Source organism: Bombina bombina, chromosome 7 (assembly GCF_027579735.1).
Source record: "Bombina bombina isolate aBomBom1 chromosome 7, aBomBom1.pri, whole genome shotgun sequence".
NCBI lineage: Eukaryota > Metazoa > Chordata > Amphibia > Anura > Bombinatoridae > Bombina > Bombina bombina.
Genome location: NC_069505.1, coordinates 93,225,501 through 93,248,990, shown reverse-complemented (window position 1 = coordinate 93,248,990; position 23,490 = coordinate 93,225,501). Strand labels below are relative to the sequence as shown.

General features: G+C 37.5%; 1 protein-coding gene across 1 annotated transcript; it reads right to left on the bottom strand.

Moving 5' to 3' along the window:
* Positions 1-1,247: 1,247 nt before the first annotated feature.
* Positions 1,248-2,542, bottom strand: LOC128635770 (3-galactosyl-N-acetylglucosaminide 4-alpha-L-fucosyltransferase FUT3-like). Its single transcript, XM_053688884.1, has one exon. The coding sequence runs from the start codon at positions 2,342-2,344 to the stop codon at positions 1,295-1,297; it is 1,050 nt and encodes a 349-aa protein (XP_053544859.1). The 5' UTR covers positions 2,345-2,542; the 3' UTR covers positions 1,248-1,294.
* Positions 2,543-23,490: the final 20,948 nt, after the last annotated feature.

Below are 23,490 nucleotides of genomic sequence, written 5' to 3'. Positions count from 1 at the left end.
ACACCTGCGATCGCAGAGCGAAAAGCTCCGTAATGCAGCCCCATTGATTTCAGGGTAACACCCTAACATAAACCCTGAGTCTAAACACCCCTAATCTGTTACCCTAACATCACTGCCACCTACATAATGTTATTAACCCCTAATCTATATACTTACCTGTAAAATAAAACCTAAGCTAGCTACAATATAACTAATAGTTATATTGTAGCTGTCTTGGGTTTTATTTTTATTTCACAGGTAAGTTTGTATTTATTTTAACTAGGTAGACTAGTTACTAAATAGTTATTAACTATTTACTAGCTACCTAGTTAAAATAAATAAAAATATAACCTGTGAAATAAAACCTAACTTGCCTTACACTAAAACCTAACATTACATAAAATAAAAACACTAAAATTACTAAGAGAAAAATTACCAAATTACAAAAAAACTAAAACACTAAATTACAAAAAATAACAAACAAAATGATCAAAAATAAAAATGAATTACACCTAATCTAATAGCCCTATCAAAATAAAAAAGCCCCCCCCCCCAAAATAAAAAAACCCTAGCCTACAATAAACTATCAATGGCCCTTAAAATGGCCTTTCGTGTGGCATTGCCCCAAAGATATCAGCTCTTTTACCTGTAAAAAAAATACAAACACCCCCCAACAGTAAAACCCACCACCCACCCAACCAAGCCCACCAAATAAAATAACTATCTAAAATAACCTAAGCTAACCATTGCCCTGAAAAAGGCATTTGTATGGGCATTGCCCTTAAGAGGGCATTTAGCTTGTTTTCCATGCCTTGAAAAGGGCATTCAGCTCTTTTAGGAAAAAGCCCAAACCCTAAGCTAAAATAAAAACCCACCCAAAAAAACTCTTAAAAAAACCTAACACTAACCTCCGACGAACTTTACAACCTTAGGATCCAGACTAATGAATATCTTTTGAGAGAAATATTTTCGGTTGGTAATCAGGAAACCAGGTGATTTCTCAAGCATAACCCCAGAAGATGGATTACGTTCTATCATAGGCTATACATTAATCTAGTTGTCTAGATTCACAATTTGAGCTTCTATTAATTATAATATTCACTTTATTTAAGGCATTTAAGAAGAATAGATTTTCATGAAATTGTTAATTTGTAACATTTCACATTTTTTTGTGTAAATTTCATTGATATAATGCATTTTTAAAACATTTTTATAAAAAAAAAAACTTATTTTGCTGAAATCTAGGGTTATTAATATTTGAACCAGTATAAAGTAAAAATAACCTTTTTAATATAAATCCACATTAATGATTGCATTATTTGAACCACTTATCAATGCTTGGAATTGTTCTATACGCAGGGGCCTCTTTCAATGCTTTACATACTTTACAGTATTGTAATAGATAATTAGTAATTCCTTCTGGCTTGAATTTAGACCTCCAGTTGAAATATTGCTTGTATCTTTTATCATCCTTATCTAACTCCAGAAGATAAGAAGCCAGTTCCTTAGGGCTGTGAAAATCATCTACATGTATAAATGAATCTGGGGGTACAAAACGTTCATAGTTAGCACGAGGTGGTCCCATTACCACTGGCACAGTCCCTGAATGGAGTGAATTATTCCATAGTTTTTCAGTGATATAGTCTTCATGGATACTGTTCTCAAATGCAAGATAAAATTTGTAAGTAGAAAGAGTCATTGTGTAATTATCCCTTGGGAGCAGCATCTTGCCATTACCATACATATCAATTTGGATGTATTTCTTAAGCTCCCAATAGTATTTGCTCCTCCGGTAGTTTGGATTCCAGTTACTAACTGCCCAGGCTACAAGTTTAGTTTTTAAAGGAATTGTAAAATTTTCATGTGAATCATGCTTCTCCAGCCATCCATAATTAGTGAAGATATCTGAGTCTGCCCTATAACTCATGGTGAGGTTGATGAGGTTATTCATTAATGCCAAATTTGGACTGTGAGTTGGAGACTCTAAACAGAACCAAATCCAATATTGTTTAGTGGGTCTTTGTTTGTTGGGCAATAAATCTCTAGAGCTACGTACATTATCGTGATGCAGAATAACAGCATCTGCATCTGAGTATAAATTGCGGTCCCCTGTGTAGAAACAACCAGATGTGTCATAAGGGCACTGGTCGTATGGGAACTGGTTCTTAAAGCGCCATGTCCAAAGGAGAATAAGGTAAGTTTTTTGTTGTATCAAAAATGACTCACGTTCTGAAGAAGAGTTTAAAGTTTGATTTGTTTCCTGGTTAAATATTTTAAAATGCCAAAATGTGGAGAACAAAAAACACGAAAATGTCATTTGCAGGATTGCAAAGAAGCAAATCTTTACCAAGGAAAGTGAGCCCATTGCTTTCTCAGTTCTCAGAGCAAAATATTTCTAGCCTCACACTTACTAACTTCAATATAACCGTTTTATAACTTTTCAAATTAGTTTTTCATAGCATCTTCTTAACCATCTTATTTGACTCCAACTTAGATGTATTTCTGTTGTGGCTGTAGGAAAACAGAAGACATTATTTACTTTACTTTAGTGAAAGAGTTAAAGAAGACAAAAAACAACATATGTGCTTAAATATCACTGTATTGTTAAATTAATGCTAAATTCTTAGACAAATGCATTTTGAGTTATATAAATGTAATAAAAAAAAACTGAATAATATATAATACATATATAATGTGGAATGTAAATATTATTTTGCTATACACATTTCCTCTTTTAACATATTTTTTATATCAATGTGTAGTCCCAAATTTACTGTTTGTGTGATCAAATCATGATAACACCAGTTTACTCCCTTCAGTCGTACAACATCTCAGTCTCACCGTGCCTGAAAAAATTGAATTATGAAATAATGTGTTTTGGATATCTGGGACTTTGCATTTTGTCTTTGCTCAGCAAACCCATGCCTAAATTAAATACATTGGCCTGCTTCAAACTATTACATACCTCCCAACCATCCTACATCCTGTATCATTGTCACTGGTTGGGAGATCTGACCTGCTACCCACTTGCAACTTTGATTGTCCTGGTTTTAAGAGACTCTACTAGCCTTACTTATTTTAACCCATCAAGTGGGACCTTGACTGTGACAAACCTGATGATTTAAACTCCATTGACTGTGAATGAGATGAAATTCAGTCCCCTTTTGTCTTGCCAATCTCACAATTAGTTCGTACAGCAAAATTTTATAAAAAAAGTGGAATGACCCTCTCTGTCCTGACGAGTGGCAATGCACCTTCCTTAGGAAACAATAGGGATCATTGTCTGTTTAAAATTGTGCCAACATCACCTGTGAATTTGGATATACTAATATTGGATTTCTTTCAATACAAAATTAAATTAGAAACTCTGAGCAATGTTTTCCCATTAAAATTCAGGATACTCCCATGGAACGCCCATGAAACTCTCATGGAACGCCTTTATATTGTCTATGTAAGCATTTGTTAATAAAGAACAAAAAGTCACCCTAATAATCAACCTATAGGAGATGAGAGAATGTGTATATATTATTCATGTATACATGTGTGCAATTACCAGCATATCAGGCCTTGCTTTAGACTGACTTGTGAACTAGCTGGTCGGGCCAATGGCCGGTCCAGGCCTTTAAGCATGCACAATTTTTAATTTAACAAACACACTCACTTACTGGTTGTATTTAAACATTAAGGGTTAGATTATGAGTGGAGCAGTATTTTGTGCTACAGTTCGTGCACTAACTCCGCTAGAAGTAAGCTTTTTGCGAGCGTTGGGTAGCACTCATATTACAAGTTGAAAGTAAAATATTTCACATGAACAGCCAAACAAAGAATATTGCGATCGCGTTAATGTATTCCCCCATAGAATTCAATGGATTGTGAAAAGCGGAAAAAAAACTAATACCTTACTTATGCGCAAACCCGACATGAAAATTAGAATATTTCACATTCCAATGTTCTACATATATCTGATAGTATTTTGGTATAACATATATATTTACATATATATATATATATATATATATACATATATATATATATATATATATATATACTGTATATATATATATATACATATATATATATATATATATATATATATATATATATATATATATATATATATATATATATAAAAGTCCAAATACAAGTGCATTCACTGTAACCAATCACCACCTGCCGGGGTGCTGTGTAAATTGTATACATCCATAACATTTATCACGTTTAAGTGAATAAAATGCTGCACTCTCCGGTCTTCATGAAAAAGTTTTTTCAATTTAATCACAACAATTCAGCATAGTCGATAAGAACCCCAAACATTTCGGTACCGAACTGGTACCTTTCTCAATGGGTGTTAAACCTGTGACAAAAAAAAATACTGCAAAAAATGATCTCACTTGTCACCTAGATTAAACAAGTGTTGTTGTTTGCATGAGTGATCAAGGGAGATTGAAGAAGTAGGAATATTTTAGTTAAGATAGCACTAAGGGCTGGATTACAAGTGAGGCACACACTGTTTTCAATGAGCTGATATAACAAGTTGAGTGAAATCACAAATTACGATTAAATCCTTACCGCAATCTCAGAGCTGTGGTTAACTGTTTCTGAAAGAAAAAAGTTGCAAAAAACACTTCAAAAATACATTACACAGTATAGTTACACTCATAACTTATATATAAAAAAATTATGCATAAAAAAGTTATAAGGGCTCAAAGATATGAGATCTCAGGTGTTGAAAAAATAAGGCTGCAAAGGGCTTTAACTTAGATATACATACATATACATGTCTAAATATATATATATCTCACTATGGTCACTATGGACGTCTCAAGCCTTTACACAGTGATTCCTCACATAGCAGGCATTGTAGCAGTTACCAACTGCTTGAGACGTACGCCATATGTAGGCCCACCAGAAGATGTCTTGATGGAACTTTGGAGGATTTGTCTACAAAGGATTTTTTTCCATTTTGAGAATAAATTCTATCTTCAAACAGCAGGAACAGCGATGGGGTCAAATGTGGCCCCAATGCTGGCGAATCTCTATATGGCTGAGTATGAGACCTTACACATGAAAGTGTATTAGATATATAGTTTATAAGTAAGCCATAATAATTGAGATTTTAATTCATTTATTTTATATCCAGAAAAAGATCCATAGTTTTGTATCAATTTAAGTACAATAGGGATATATATATATATATATATATATATATATATATATATATATATCGGCTTTATTCATAAATAGTAGGAGATCATCTGTGTAGAGGGAAATTAAAACTTCCTTATCCATTATTTTAATACCTTCTATATTATTTCTTATTGCTATTGCTAAAGATTCAATGGCTAAGTCAAAGAGTAAAGGTGATAGAGGGCACCCTTACCTCGTACCCCAATATAATGTGAATGGTTCTGAAATAGAGAAGTTCACTATTAAGGAGGACATTGGCATATTGTATAGAGATTGTATTAACTTAAATGTTTTGTCTTTAAAGCCAAATTTATGTAAAGTTGAAAACAGATGATCATAAGTTATAGAATCGAAAGCTTTTTCAGCATCTAGGGATAGCAATATAGGGTTAATGAGGTTTGATTCTTTGTCTAACTGTTCTTTAGCATTTAAATATGATAGTATTGTAAAGACTTTATGTAGATTAAATATGGATGATCTGCCTCTTATAATTCCTGATTGATCTTTATGAATAATATTCTTCATTACATTTTGCATTCTATTATCTATAATTGACGTCAAAATTTTGTAATCTATATTAAGTAAGGCAATGGACCTGTATGAACCCCATTTTCCAGATTTTTATCTAGTTTCAGTATTAATGATGTATATTACTTAAGGAAATTTTTAGATGGTTCCTTTCCCTTTATAAGATAATGATTATAGAGACTTGATATAGTGAGTCCGATTGAGTCTTTTAAAATTTTATAAAATTCATATGGCAAGCTATCAGGGTCAGTCACTTTGTTAGTGGCAGATGTTTTAATAACAGCTTCATTTTCCTCAGTTGTTATGGGGGTTTCCATTATTTCTAATTGTTCCTCACTTATTTGTGGAACTCTAACTTTTTCCCAGAATTTTTTTTTTTGTAATTCATCTATCTTTGGCTCAGCATATACTTTTTTAAAATAAGTTAGGAATTCTCATATAATTCCATCAGTTGTGATAATAGAATTCCCCTCTTTCTTGATTATAAAGGTATGATTATTTTGTTTTTGTTTTCTGGTCAGATTAGCAAGATATTTCCCAGACTTATTTATGTATCTAATAAACATACTCTTTGATTTCCTTTCTGTTAATTGTGTTTGTACCAATTGCGTTTTATTCCAGTTTCACATATTTCTATTGGTTAAGTATCTATTATATGCGTTAGATAGTTGATGTGCCAATTGTCCTGATCTAAGTCTTGTCTTTTTTTTGAGCTATCATATATGGAATTATATCTCCTCTAATCACACATTTAAAAGCCTCACAATTTTTTTTTTTTTTTTTATAATAATCTTTATTAAAGTGTAAAAATTCTTCCCATTTAATTTTTAAAAATTGTGCAAACTTATTATTTATCAAGTATCGTGGGAAAAGCAACCCTAAATTTGGGATTTTTTCACTTATGCCTAGATTTAGAGTTCTGCGTTAGCCGTCAAAACCAGCGTTAAGGGGTCCTAACGCTGCTTTTTACCGCCCGCTGGTATTTAGAGTCAGTCAGGAAAGGGTCTAACGCTCACTTTCCAGCCGCTACTTTTCCATACCGCAGATCCCCTTACGCCAATTGCGTATCCTATCTTTTCAATGGGATCTTCCTAACGCCGGTATTTAGAGTCTTGGCTGAAGTGAGCGTTAGAACTCTAACAACAAAACTCCAGCCGCAGAAAAAAGTCAGGAGTTAAGAGCTTTATGGGCTAACGCCGGTTTATAAAGCTCTTAACTACTGTGCTCTAAAGTACACTAACACCCATAAACTACCTATGTACCCCTAAACCGAGGCCCCCCCACATCGCCGCCACTCTAATCTGCCGACCGCACACCGCCGCCACATACATTATCCCTATGTACCCATAATCTGCTGCCCCTAACATCGCCGACACCTACATAATATTTATTAACCCCTAATCTGACCCCCGAACGTCGCCGCTACCTTACCTATACTTATTAACCCCTAATCTGCCGACCGGACCTCACCGCCACTATAATAAATGTATTAACCCCTAAACCGCCGCAATCCCGCCTCAAAACCCCTATAATAAATAGTATTAACCCCTAATCTGCCCTCCCTAACATCTTTGACACCTAACTTCAAGTATTAACCCCTAATCTGCCGACCGGACCTCGCCGCTACTCTAATAAACGTATTAACCCCTAAAGCTAAGTCTAACCCTAACACTAACACCCCCCTAAGTTAAATATAATTTTTATCAAACGAAATAAATTCAATCTTATTAAATAAATTATTCCTATTTAAAGCTAAATACTTACCTGTAAAATAAATCCTAATATAGCTACTATATAACGAATAATTATATTGTAGCTATTTTAGGATTTATATTTATTTTACAGGCAACTTTGTATTTATTTTAACTAGGTACAAAAGCTATTAAATAGTTATTAACTATTTAATAGCTACCTAGTTAAAATAATAACAAAATTACTTGTAAAATAAATCCTAACCTAAGATACAATTAAACCTAACGCTACACTATCAATAAATAAATTAACTAAACTACCTACAATTACCTACAATTAAATCAACTAAACTAAATTACAAAAACAAACAAACACAAAATTACAAAAAAATAAGAAAAATTACAAGAATTTTAAACTAATTACACCTACTCTAAGCCCCCTAAAAAAATAACAAAGCCCCCCAAAATAAAAGAATGCCCTACCCCATTCTAAAATAAAAAGTTAACAGCTCTATTACCTTACCAGCCCTTAAAAGGGCCTTTTGCGGGGCATGCCCCAAAGAAATCAGCTCTTTTGCCTGAAAAAAAAAACATACAATAGCCCCCCCAACATTACAACCCACCACCCACATACCCCTAATCTAACCCAAACCCCACTTTAAAAACCTAAAACTAAGCCCCTGAAGATCTCCCTACCTTGTCTTCACCCAGCCGGGTATCACCGATCCGTCCAGAAGAGGGTCCGAAGTCTTCATCCTATCCGGCCAGAAGAGGTCCTGCAGAGGGTCCGAAGTCTTCATCCTATCCGGCCAGAAGAGGTCCTCCAGAGGCTCGGAAGTCTTCATCCAGGCGGCATCTTCTATCTTCTTCCATCCGGAGCGGGTCCATCTTGAAGCAGCCGGCGCGGATCCATCCTCTTCTAACGACGTCCTAAGTCCGAATGAAGGTTCCTTTAAATGACGTCATCCAAGATGGCGTGCCTCGAATCCTATCAGCCAATCGGAATTAAGGTAGGAAAAATCTGATTGGCTGATTGAATCAGCCAATCAGATTCAAGTTCAATCGGATTGGCTGATCCAATCAGCCAATCAGATTGAGCTCGCATTCTATTGGTTGATCGGAACAGCCAATAGAATGCAAGCTCAATCTGATTGGCTGATCCAATCAGCCAATCGGATTGAACTTGAATCTAATACTATTTATTATAGGGTTTGCGAGGCGGGAGTGAGGTGGTTTAGGGGTTAATACATTTATTATAGTGTTGGTGAGGTCCGGTCGGCAGATTAGGGGTTAATACGTGTAGGTAAGGTAGCGGCGACATTGGGGGGGGCAGATTAGGGGTTAATAAATATAATATAGGGTTCGGCAGTGTTAGGGGCAGCAGATTAGGGATACATAGGTATAATGTAGGTGGCGGTGGTGTACGGAGCGGCAGATTAGGGGTTAATAATAATATGCAGGGGTCAGCGATAGCAGGGGCGGCAGATTAGGGGTTAATAAGTGTAAGGTTAGGGGTGTTTAGACTCGGGGTTCATGTTAGGGTGTTAGGTGCAGACTTAGGAAGTGTTTCCCCATAGGAAACAATGGGGCTGCGTTAGGAGCTGAACGCTGCTTTTTTGCAGGTGTTAGGTTTTTTTGCAGCTCAAACTGCCCCATTGTTTCCTATGGGGGAATCGTGCACAAGCACGTTTTTCAAGCTGGCCCCTACTGTAAGCAACGCTGGTATTGAGAGTTGCAGTGGCGGTAAATTATGCTCTACGCTCCCTTTTTGGAGCCTAACGCAGCCCTTCAGAGAACTCTCAATACCAGCGTTATTTAAAAGGTGTGGGGGGAAAAAACACGCATAGCTAACGCACCCCTTTGGCCGCAAAACTCTAAATCTAGGTGTTAGTGTAATTTCCATAGTAATTGGAGAATGATCTGATAGAGTAATTTATTTTATTTCTGTGTTTTTGATCTTATCTGTCAGCGCTGGGGAAATAAAAAAGTAATCTATGTGTGAGTGTGTCTTGTGAGCTTTTGATAAACACGTATATTCTTTGTTATTTGGGTTTTTCAGCCCCTAAATATCTTTAACATTCTATTGTCTCTTTAGAATTTGCCCTATTACCAACTGATTTCCCCATTCTATCCAGATTGGCAAAGGGAGCAATATGAAATTCCCCGCCTATTATGGTATTAGTATTCAAGTTAGTAATTATTCTGTTTTGTAGTTTGTCCCAGAAAACTCTCTCTCTATTATTAAGACCATAGACATTGCACAATCTGAAGAATAATATACCTTTCATCTTTAGCTATTTCCTTTGATAATAAAGTAAAATTCAGTGACTTTTTAAACGTGATAGCTACTTCTTTTTTTCTTTTCTTACAGGGAGTAAAAAAGATTCCGCCTACCCAGTCTTTAATTTCTCGGATTCTGATTTAGAAGGATGAGTCTCCTGTATAAATACAATGGGGCATATTTATCAAGCTCTGAATGGAGCTTGATGCCCCGTGTTTCTGGCGAGCCTGCAGGCTCGCCAGAAACAGCAGTTATGAAGCAGCGGTCACAAAGACCGCTGCTCCATAACCTGCCCGCCTGCTCTGAGCAGGCGGACAGACATCGCCAGAAATCAACCCAATTGAGTACAATCGGGTTGATTGACACCCCCCTGCTGGCAGCCTATTGGCCGCGAGTCTGCAAGGGGCGGCGTTGCACCAGCAGCTCTTGTGAGCTGCTGGTGCAATGCTGAATACGGCGAGCGTATTGCTCGTCGTATTCAGCGAGGTCTGTCGGACCTGATCCGCACTGTCGGATCAGGTCTGACAGACCTTGATAAATAGAGGCCAATGTCAGCATGTACATGTTTAATATGCTTTAATATTGTTTTCCTCCTAATAGGGGATGTTACTCCACCTATATGCCATGAAATTATTGTTAGACTCATTTATTTTATATGAAAAAGCTTAACAAACAACATCAATAGAGAGGGAGCGGGGAGGAAAAGAAATTAGAAAAAAAAAAAAAAAGGAAAGAAAGGACCAGAAGAGGAAAGACACAAAGAAAATTAAAACCATAATATTTATATTCCATCAGCATTAATCACTTTATAGAATGATTTTTCCCATTCATTTATCAGATTAAAACTTTATCTTTTTTTCAGCAAAGTACTCCTGGGCTGAGACTAGGTTTTCGAGCATTTGAGTTTCATTTTCTATTGTAATTTTTAATTTGGCAGGATAAATAATAGTGGCATTAATTCCAGCCTTAATAAGATGGGTACAAGTCAGAATCAGCATCTTTCTCCTATTTGCTGTATCAGCCGAAAAATCTTGAAAAATAAAAAAAAATGTCCCCTCAGTGGGGTATTTAATAAGCTTTTATATGCCCTCAAGATTTTGACCTTGTACTTATAGTCTAAACATCTCATTATAACTGGTCTAGGTAGGTAGTTGCCCTGTGAGTTATTTCTAGTTGTTCCTATTCTATGTATTCTTTTGATAGTAATGGTGTTAGTCTCGGTTGGAAGACCTATTTATTTGAGTAAACAATATTTAGCAAATTTCATTAAATCTTCATTCATATAGCCCCCTGGGATGCCAATTAGTCTTTCATTATTTCGTCTAGATCAATTTTCAAGATCTTCCATTTTAATTTTGAATGCCATATATTGTTTTTTTTAACCCTTTGATTGCTAAGCACTTTCCCACCTGGGTGCTAAGCTGTTATAATTTTTTTTTTCCAATTTTTTTTGTTTTTTTTCAGACCCCCAAGACTTAAACTGTTGGAAAGGTTAGGCGATTACCTTTCCAACGGTGGGTCTTGGGGGTCTGTAGCTGCATAGATGCCTGAGATACAGGCTTCTAAGCAGCATGCCCCCTGCTCCTATACTTAACATTGTTAATGTTAAATAAAGTTGCACTGTGACGTCATCACGTCATTGTGCGTGATGTCACCACGGAGGGAGGGAGCCCCTCAAGGTGTGAGAGTGCTAGCGATGGCTCTGAGTCGTCAGCACCAGAGTGGGAAACTCTGAGATGGCTCCTAGTCGTCGTTAGCACTCAAGGGGTTAATTCAGTTATATCTATTTTTTGCATAATTGCCATATACTCCACATCAGATACTCTCTGTTGAACTTCAATGATACGGTTTTGGAAGGTTTTGACTTCCACAGATAGTAAATCTAATCCTCTAATTTGTGTAAATTGGGGCATGAATATATCAGTTAGTTGTTTTATAATAGTTTCTGAGTCGGTTGAATTTTGCATAGGAGTAATCTCTTCTGAACTGCTTCTAATGGATCCAGACAATCCTTTGCTTATTTTCCTTTCTGGCCTACGTTATGACGCCATTGCAGGGGATTTATTCTTAACAGAGGTAACCATTTTTTCCAAACGTGATGTGATAAATGTTGTGAGTAAAGGTGTTTAAATATTTGAGAGTTCCAAAAAGAGTGTATTTGAATGTTAGAAGCAATACTCCAACAATTATATTTTGTGAGAAAGAAATGTGTGACGGAAGAAAAAAAAAGAAAAAGAAAAAAAGGGTGTTTTAGTACTCTAATGTGTCTTAAATCGTTAGTGTCTAATGTGATCCCGTTTAGCTTTGGTTTTAATCTAGATTTTTGAAGGCAACAAATATATGAGAATCTACAGTAAGAGAGTATACAGTAAGAGGGGGGAGGGATAAGGCTAAAATAACTGGATTACAAAACCATACATAGACAAAATTATAGATCGCAATATGTGGTTGTCAATTGAATGTCGCTTAGCTCCTATCTTATCTTACTATATAAGTCACTAGTAATTCTAAATATTTTTTCACTGTAATTCCCCAATACTTCAGTAATTAGACTATTCAATAGTTGCTATAAAATCTTGTAAGAAAAAAGATTGTGTGCTAGAATTTACAAAATAGCTATTATATAAACTTTTTTGAGGAGAAGTATTATCCTAGGGTTTAAATTTATTTTAAATACTGCTCTGTTCACAAAATATAGATCAAATTACCACTTTAAAAGAGTGTAAACGGCGGGGAGGAGCCAACTGGCAAACTGAGTGGTCGCACATTGCAATAGCTCCAGAACTTTTCTACATAAAAACCAAATTTTGCGACTGCTCTGACCTATCTAACTACTTGATGTTGTAACCCTAGGGGTTAAGGAACCTACGTACTGAAAAATCTAGCGGCAGAGCGCTCCTGGCAGATATTTATATCACTTTTCCATCTACCCTGCAGGCCAGTGACATTAAGAGCAGCCATCTTTGCTCCCATGGAGAGCCCGACTGATGAGTAAAATTCGCCATCTGCTACCCTAATAACGGCAATAAATGTCTTTGCAGAAGAACTTTACCATGGGCACGGCGACGCCGCTCCTTGAAGTGATCGGTGATCTCCTGAAAGGATATCGGGTGGCATTTGAACATTCAGGCATAATGGCGTCTGAACTTTTGGATGTACCTTGCGGCACCGCCAATTTGAGCAGGAAGGCTGTGAAGTTAGAGGAGGAGTGTACTTACATGCTGTTCCCTATGAGAGCTCAACCGAATATTACCTATGAAGCGGAGTCGCTTGATTTACAAAGGGGACACCCCCTACCCGCTGCAGAGTTATTCACGCAAGGACAGCAGCCAGCGCCATGCTGTATTTCAATTGGACCTGCATATGGGACCATCCGCAGCAGTGACCTTATCCAGATAGATCTACCCTATACTGACAAGATGCGGTCAGAGAGGTCTCCCACACGCTTGAAAACGCGACACTTAGTTCAGGTCTGCATAATAGATATCGCATCTGTGTCCCAGGACTTGCAATGGCCCGGAGCCCCGTTTTGGCTGATCAGCTCACTCTTCCGTAAATTTCAACAAGCTGCAGGACACTGTCAAGTCTGGCGAGTAGGAGTGGGATGATTCTGATCAGCTGGGAAGAGCTGTTGCCGCTGCTGCACTGAACTCTTTCACTGCAACCCTTCTCAGAACACTTTACAGTCACAACTTTTTTTTGTTTTTGTTTTGTTGTTATTTTTTGCAGCTGGCATATAATTAGTACTACTATGTTTTAATGTTCTCCCTTAGTTCAACGTTTCATTCAGTTTCTTAATATTCTTGTCACACTATGGCTCGGCACCTACATAGACCTCACAATGTAGCTGTACTTATGTCTCCCATTATTTAACTATTTACTATGACTTTTCATTTTGCACTGAAATGTTTAGATGGTTTAATCTGGATATAGCAGGTGGCCACATCCCTCACATGCCTAGTCCTTATAAGGTACAGACTAAGAATATTATCTTTTCAGCGCACACTGAATCTGTTATACTGTGGTGTTATGCATGACAATATCAAGGCCTCAGTTTGTTACTGTTTTTTTTTTTTTTAACTCTTGGTATACTCACAATTGGGCTTGGTTCCTTTGAGCTATTTATCAAGTAACACTTCCCTTGCCCTTGGATATATGTTGCCTTTTGCTGTGTGGGGCCATGTGTGATGAGCATAGGGTCCATGCCCAGTCACCCGGTTTCTGCTAAGGAAATGGGAAATATATGATCTCCAATTAGGATACAACTACCCTTATGCTCTACTTTATGTTAGTGAAAAACACATGACAACACTATTACTCCTATTGAGGTAGCACTACTAACACACTTTATAAGCCTACAATTTTTATTATCAGTAGATAAGCACTCTGGTTTATACAGATGAGGCATGCAAGACCTATTTAGCAGACCAGTCTTATCTATTAGGGTGGAATCACCCTTAAACACTCCTTAGTTAATATACAGTAGCTACATAACATTATCATCAGACTTTCAGTTAATCTCATACATATACATTTGGAATATTCTTGACGATGTTTATGTTGCCTCTTTGAAACTTTATAGCTGTTTTGGAATATTTAGGGGATCAAGCACTCCGCATAGCAGTGATCATACCTTGGTACTTGTTAAAATCTGTGACTTGTTGACCATTGTTTTGTTTTTGTTCATACCCTTCTCTTAGCGCTACACTAGCCTCATTCATTTTTTTTGGTTCCCTAGTTCTTAAGGCTCTCTCCTACTACTATTCTGTACTAATAGTGCGTGGAATAGATTGCAAAACTCTTAAATAGGATGAGGTGACTATTACAAGTTGGCAAAGTACAGCTCCGCTCCATTAAACGTGCCATATTTCCAACATAAGATGTTTATACACCTGTTGAGCTCTTCGCTTTCTTCTTAGATAAAACTTGCACTTTACAGCACACTAACTGATAATTTCACTCAAGTAATGCCTGCCTAGTATTTATAAAGTATGTATAAACCTACTTAAATATCTCCACTCAGTTGATATTACAGGTTATCACTGCGTACCTAATTTTTTGATTATCACATGGAAAATGTTTTAATTTCTGTCCGTCATCTATATGGCATATGTGTATAGCTAACAATTATTATCTGAATGTATTATAATACTTATCATGAACGACAGGATGGTCAGAGGAGGGTAACATCTTTTAGGTACTTCTCCCTAACAAACTATCTATGTCTTAGTTAAATGAGAGCCCCATAGTAACTAAATCACCACCTCCTCCCCCCGCCACCCCCAAATAATAAACCTCCTATTTTAGGAGGATTAACTATGCGGTTTTTCTCACTTATACCGCACCCTAGCTACTATCCTTATTTATGTAGCATTTTTCTTTTCCACTATTACCAGCCTTATTATAGCCTTTGAATCTATATAAACATTTGCATATCTTCCCATCTTATTTATGTATAGGAAAAGAATCCTTTCTGTATAGTATTTCAAACCCTATAGGGTCCATAGCCCCTTGGTTATTGCCTTGTTATTACTAACTATAGTTCTAAAAAGTTAAAAAGAGGTTCTTCATTTGGGGCCCATGAGTGGCCCTGTCACATCACTGTTTACCTACCTTACATTATGTTGATAATATTTTTGTGGCCCGAGAGCGGCAGCATAAAACTTTTGGTGGGTATACTGTTTGAACAGCGTTTAACGACTGCATTTAATGTGTACTTTGTCATTTCTTTGTTTTGTGTTTTTGTGCGATTTCTTTTGGCAATTTACACTGTAACAATTTATTTTCCTTTATAATAAGTATTAACATTTACTATTTGTATGTATGTAAAAGAAACTCAATAAAAATAATAAAAAAAAAAAAAAGAGTGTAACCAATCAAAATAAAATGACTTAATTAGAAATGTATCTAGCTTGTTCTAAGGTAAGATATTAATAGTCATTCCTCTCAGACAGAGACTATTTAAACAAATATTTTTCTGCTTTGGTGTTTAGAAGGGATATTATATGATACTAAACACTCTGCATTCAGGAAGCAATTCCTATTTACAACTTTTATACCAACCTATTTCAATTATAAACAAAGATAACTATCCAACCCTCTCAGTAGGAGATTTATAACGAACAGAGAGGCTTATACCTATAAAGATTTTCAGATGATTTGCTCCACATGTACAATTATTTTACGTAGGCCTAATACAGGCCATTCACTTCAACTGGGTACAAATATATACAAGTTAGATAGGACTTATGTTAATTTTATATGGATGATATCGTCCTTATGATTTAGTGAATGACCCCAGAGAAGAAGAAAGATCCAATAATAGATATCATCCTATCTGGCGCTTATGTGTGGAGGGTATATTACAATGTAGACCCTCAGTATGCTTAAGTCCTGCAACAACAGGATTTAACTAGCCCTCCACTCTTCAGCCAAATATGTGTTTTTCCCCTCTGGTTGTAGTTGATATGTGCCTAGTGCTAAGTAGATGGCCTAATCTATTTATGTTCTTATATATTCCAGCTAGAGAACCACTAGTCTTCAGTCAACTCCATAATTAACATGAAACCTTCATTGATCCATCACCAATAATATATACTCCAAACAGGGATTCAAAAACTCTTCTATCTGGCACTTATAGGGAAGGTGTTAATGATAACCAAACACTTGAAAAAGTTCAGAAAAGTACCTTTTCTATGGAATGTTACTTAAGTGCTTGAGTCCCAGTGCTATTTAACTGACCCCCATTCTTCAGCCAGATAGATTTTATAACAATTTCTTCTCTGTTGATATATGATACGTATCTGGCACTTATATAGATTGTCTCAAATATAGAATGTTATATTCTCATACAGCGTATAGCAAAAATCTTTACCAGATGGCCGTGTTTTAGAGAAGCTCCTTACTCCCATGTCAGTAAAAGCTGATTAACCTGGCATATTCCAATCCACAATCCCTACAAAGTAGGGTCTGTACATATTAAGCAGCCTCTTGCCATAGATATGCTGCCGCAACTAAACTAGCCCACGAGCAATCCAGTGCAGCGATTAGGAGCAGTTATAACCATGCTAATGGGCCTACATTACAGAGGCAATGTAGCACTGCACAACCAGCCTAATCAAGCAGAAGATCACAGCAAGCGACTGCGCTCCAGCTGAACAAACAACCTCAAAATGCTCTCTGGCACCAAAGGCTGACCGCCCGCAACACAATACCGCAACTTTAACACTGGGAATCAGCACCGACAGCTCCAGAGGCGGCACCTCTTACACGGGGCCCACAACCTACAGGACAGTGCGAATAAGGTGAGACAAGGCGCCTTTGAACGCTGATCTGCAAATCTGCAGCTCCATAAGGCAAACTCCATCATCTACTCTAAAACAGGCTAAGAAATGCTAACAGGGTACCTTAAGGGCCCACAAGAGGTAGTATAAATAGGCCACACATTCTATATACAGCTAGGCCACTGAGCAGCCCCAATCTCCACATACACCCCCAGTTCTGACTCCTCTTGAGATCTGAGGTTCCTGAGATCTACAATAGGGCAATCATTTCTACCTAAGCCCAAGTAACACAGAGTGCTTCACACAGCTCAGCCGCTGCCTTGCTAGACTGGGATAGCCCTTTATAGCCAGTTTATCCTACTAACAACCCATTCCTACATGCCAGGAAAACATGATACCTGGCAAACCAGATCAACAGGGCATAGATATAACTTTAGCAATCAACAAGCAGGGATGGCTGTTACTAAGTCTCTCATTCTGCTATAACCCTCCTCCAGAAAGCTTAAGAACACTTTTATATAATCTACCCCAGTAACAACAGTCCAAGCTGACTCTTAACATCACCTCTGAATAATATAGACACTTTCAAATTGTACCTACGCTTGCTAGAACTCAGCCCTGCATTAAACAGTAGCTGACTTCTAGATACAACTCTTACCTCACTACGCTCCACAAATGAATGCAAAGGATAATACCTAAAAAAAAGCAAACCAAAGCTGTTAAGAACCCATCTTTGCGACTAATCAGTCAATACCTAAAGCAAGCTGACACTCTACAAGACCCTCTTGAGAAAATTTGACTAACCGTCAGCAGAACATAACTGCTCAAGTTCACCAACCAGACTCACAATGCCACACTGTATTACAAAAGAAGACATAAAACACTTATCATCTAGGGATGATATAAAAAATGGCATGCAAGAAATGCACACCCTCTTTGTCAATCTACGAAAAGACCTCAGTGCTACAGGTGGAGGAACAATTGGATCCCACATGTACTACCATGCACCAAAACACTACAGAGATACAGTCACATAGTGAACAGCTACAACTTCTTACCAACAAGATTGGGGACCTTGACAATCATTGCTGTAGGAACAACCTACGCATCAGAGGAGTATCAGAATCAGTTCATCCTCCAGTGATCGAGGGGTACCTGCAAGATTTTTTCTGCATTATAAAAGGAACCACCTCTTTGCCAGATGTCCCTATGGAAAGAGCGCACAGAGCACTGCGGCCTAAACTTCATCCTAAGGCTCCCCCACAAGACATTATCATCAAATTCTAAATTTTAAAGATAAAGAGGAGCTCCTTCGATGTGAGCTAAACACTAAATTCACCATGCTGGAGCAGAGATACAGCAACACTGCAAAAGAGAAGGGCCCTTGCTCACATCACATCATCTCTCAGAGCAAAGAAAGTTCAGTACCGCTGGGGATTCCCTGTCTCCATCATTGCCACTCACAACAACAAAACGGCAATTTATAGGCCAGGAGATGACCTGGCCACATTCTACTCAGCGATCTCAATCCAAGTGCCCACACCAGGGGACACAGGTACTGCTTCTTCTGAATCTGATGAATACCTCCCCACACTGTAACTTCATGGAGGAGCTTTTGGTTGAAACCTTCAACGTGATCAACACAGTGCTAGCCTAGCACCCTCCTATCTGTATCCTTTCAATAGGCATATTACCTTACTCCAACATCTAATATATTATGTGCATTTCCCCAATAGACCTGAGGATTTGCATACTTTAAAATTTAATTTCTGCAAAATTGCTGGGATGCCCAATATATTGGGCGCTATTGATAGTATCCACATATCGTGACAGGAAGCAAAATCATTCCCTCAACATACAAGTAATATGTGATGTCAACTTAAGAATCATGAGTGTACAGTCAGGATTTCCAGGATCATGACTCCTTTATAATGAGAAATTCAGCTATTTATGACAAGTTTCAGGAGGGACAAATGCCAGAGGGAATTCTTCTAGGTAAATGTCTCTTAGAAATATTTGATGCATGATTAAGGGAATGGATCCCGAAACGTTGCATGTTTTAATGTTTGTACCTGAATAAACATCTTTCATTTATTTGGTGCTGTGGATACTCTGTTTGTTGGAATACTGTGAGGAAGGCAGTCTCCTCTATCCCACCGGTCACCATAAACCCTGAGTTGAAAAGGGAATAGGGAACTAAAGGTGCTATTTGTGTATTGTTTTGTCCTATTAGAAATATTTAAATATGTATAGTATAGTATTAACTAGATCATTTTGCTAATACAAATTGTCTATTTATTGCATGCAGGAGAGTCTGGCTATTCATGCTTTTTGTTGTTGTTTGTTTACACCAGTCAACAATCCATCATCTGAAGAAGAATTACAGTATAATGAAGCACAGGCATCTAATAGATGAGCCATAGAGCACACATTTGTAGTTTTAAAGAGAAGATTCCGGTGTTTAGATAATTTAGGCGGAGTCCTGCAATATGCCCCAGAGAAAGTTGCAAAGATAGTATTAATTTGCTGTATGCTGCACAACATAGCAATTAGAATACCAAATGTGAAAATGGAGATATTAGATTTGGCAGAGTACGAATAAAATACCTTAGCACCCATAGAGCCAAATGATGTAAAGGGAGTCCAAGCTAGAGCTTAGTATATTCAGGCAGTATTTGCAAAATAAACATTTTCATGTATATTTTTTGTATGCTACAGATGTGGATTTTATGTTATATTAAATCATTATTTTTCACTTATCCAAAATTTGTTTATTTTGGGTGTCCTAAAATTATTTAATTAAAAACTTGGTGAAATATAATTTGCAACCCATACTGTAAAATAAACCAATAGATGTAAGAAATGTTCTTCAAGATTATTATGTATTTATACAACTACAGACTGCACTCTTGACTTTTTTGGATTCTAAAGTTTTTCTTTTCTAAGCAAGATTTTTGTGCAGACAAATATATTTTAGCACTATTAACCATGATGGGGCATAGACGTTTTTTAATCTTACAATTTAGTTTCAGAGGGAATTTAGTGAATACAAACAGTAAAGTTACTCAGTACATTACTATGTAAGACCTTATTAATCCCAATTAACACTTTTCTTTAATAGGTCTGAATATTCAGATAGGTCCACCAAATTTGGAACATAGAAACTGTTTCTTCGCATCCCCTTCAGTAAAGATCAATGGCTTCAGGGAAAATATGTTTAAAAATTTGGTCAGATTATAAATTGCAGAATATTGTTAGCGCACATCGCCATAAGCAATTTCATGACTGTGCTAACTTGTCTGCATATTAGAAGTTTAAAGTAAACACGTTTGCTAACGCATCTGCACTTAGCGAGATTCCCTTTAAGCGAAACCATTGGTATTTAGCGAGATTCCCTGTAGATTAAGCATTGGTATTTAGCGAGATTCTCTGTAAACTAAGGAAATGGTATTTAGTGAGATTCCCTATAAACTAAAGACTTTTATTTACCAAGATTCCCGTTAAGATAAAGCATTGGTATTTAGTGAAACTCCCTTTAAGCAAAATAATTGTTTTTTAGTGAGATTCCCTGTAAGCTAAAGCATTGGTATTTAGCGAGATTCCCTGTAAACAATTGTATTTATCAAGAGTTCCTCTAAACTAAAGAACTGGTATATTTAGTGAGATTCCCTAAACAAAATAATTAGCATTTAGTGAGATTCCCTGTAAACGAAATAATTGGTATTTAGTGAGATTCCCTGTAAACTAAAGCATTAGTATTTAGCGAGATTCACTGTAAACGAAAGAATTGGTATTTTGGGAGATTCCCTGTAAACTAAAAATTTTATTGATCAAGAGTCCGTGTAAACTAAAGAATTAGTATTTAGTGAGATTCCCTGTAAACTAAAACATTGGTATTTAGTGAGATTCCCTGTAAACTAAAGCATTGATATTTAGCGAGATTCCTTGTAAGCTAAAGAATTGGTATTTAGCAAGATTCACTTTAAACTAAAGAATTGTTTTTTAGCGAGATTCACTTTAAACTAAAGAATTTGTATTTAGCGAGATTCCCTGCAAAATAAAGAATTGGTATTTAGTGAGATTCACTCTAAACTAAAGCATTGGTATTTAGCAAGATTCACTTTAAACTAAAGAATATTTTTTTAGCGAGATTAACGTTAAACTAAAGAATTGGTATTTAGCAAGATTCCCTGTAAGCTAAAGAATTGTTATTCAGCAAGATTCACTGTAAGCTAAATAATTGGTATTTAGCGAGAATCACTGTAGGCTAAATAATTGGTATTTAGCGAGATTCACAGTAAGCTAAAGAATTGGTATTTAGCAAGATTCCTTGTAAACTAAAGCAATGATTTTTAGTGAGATTCCCTGTAAACTAAAGCTATGGTATTTAGTAAGATTCCCTGTAAGCTAAATAAATTATATTTAGCGAGATTCCCTTTTAGCTAAAGAATTGGTATTTAGCGAGATTCCCTTTAAGCTAAAGAATTGGTATTTAGTGAAAATGAACAGTAAACAGTAAACAGTAAAGTAGTTACAACAGGTGCGTATTTATCCCTAGGCTAACAAGCCGGTGCCTATTGCGGCAGATTTGGGGGGGGGCAGCACAGTGGCACTTGCAACTGCATTTTTTTTTTTTTTTGGTAAATTTAATTAAAAAAAAAAAAATTGTTCGGCAGTCACGTGACCCGGCTTTTTGCAGAGGTCACATGATGTTTTCTTACTTCCGCCGCCCGCCTCCCTGTCCGCTGCCTCACTCACAGACAGTTGCCTTGCCGACTTACCGCACATGGATGGAGGGAGACACGCATGTGCACACGTGATCTCCCTTTCAGGGCAGTGAGGAGCGGCTGTGAGGATCGCACGCACTGTGATCATATCCCAATCGCATGATCGCAGTGAGAGTGAGTGGGATCGCAGATCGGACTGTCACCGGAGCGGAGAGGACTGGTGAGGAGGGGGCCAGCATGGGAGGGGTGACCAGGCGGGAGGACTGGTGAGAGGGTGAGCGGTGAGTTGACCCAGCGGGCAGGGGGCACACAACGATGACGGTCGGAACATATTTGTTTATTGAGTAATGGTTGGGTTTTCTATAGAACACTTGTGTTGGTGACATCATTTCTTCCTTGTATCTAAATAATTTACCCCATATACCATAACAACATGTCATAGTACATTAACAGTAGCTTTCTGTACAAATGTGTTATTGTGCCTTCCTTTTCCTGCATTACACCCGTGACCCACAGCTTCTCTTTTTATGTCCCTCTGTCACTGCGCTTCCTCTCTCCCTCCTCTGCCATATTGGGCTTGTGCCTCTCCCCCGGCTCCTTCACACGCACATCCTAGCTGCAGAGCCGCAGTCTCGCGCCTGCTGGTTCAAACAGGCTGAAGGACTTACACCTGCTTTAGCACAGCATTCTCGGTAGCTTAGCAACCAGGAGCTGAGCGAATAGGAAACATAATAGCATGGTTGCCGGTAACCAATCAGAACTCTAGAGGAGGGACTGACATGCTGGAATGCGCTTTTGTTGTTTTTGTTTGTTTCACTGTTCTTGGAAACCTACCCGGGCAGCTAAGTATTGATTTTTCCTTCAGTGAGAAATACTTCCAATTGATGAGAAAACTACTGAAGGATACATATTGTAGTAACACAACTAACGTGTTTTCTATAACATTTGTATAAATACGAGCATTTGTTTATACAGCTCTTCGTGGTCACCGTCAGTTTGCTTCAGCGCTTTTATAATATGGCCTATATATATATATATACACTTAAAGTATTTACATATTATATTATATATACAATTCTTTTTCTGTGAGGTAAAGCAAATCGGGTTGCCTTTTGAAATGCGCGTTCATTTTATGTTTACATATTCATATGTGAGCGAATTTGGAAACCATAAAGAAAAGAACATGGTAAACACGAGTTACTAAATATAACGTAGGGCGCCTTCTATGGAGCGAAGGAAAACTTAAAAAATACAGTGAATTTTACTAATGCATTTAGTGCATTTAACTAATGCTGCAGACATTTATTTTTTATTTTTTGTTGTATCACTTTATTAGTAATTAAAAATATGCTGTGTCCCTGCACTGGTTATTTTATTTATCTCTCCTTTCCTTCTCTACCTGGCTCCCTCCTCTCCCTCCCTCCCTCCCTCTCTCCTTCCTCTCCCTCCGTCTCTCCTCTCCCTCCCTCCTCTCTCCTCTCCCTCCCTCCTCTCTCCCCCTCCTCTCTCTTCTCCCTCCCTCCTCTCTCTTCTCCTCTCCCTCCTCTCTCCCTTCTCCCTCCTCTTTCCTCTCCCTCCTCCCCCTCCCTCCTCTCCCTCCCTCCCTCCTTTCCCTCCCTCCTTCCCCTCCCTCCTCTCCCTCCCTCCTTCCCCTCCCTCCTCTCCCTCCTTCTCCTCCCTCCTCTCCCTCCCTCCCTCCTACCCCTCCCTCCTTCCCTAATCTCCCCTCCTCTCCCTCCTTCCCTCCTCTCCTCTCACTCCTTCCCTCCTCTCCTCTCACTCCTTTCCTCCTCTCTCTCCTTCCCTTCCTTCTC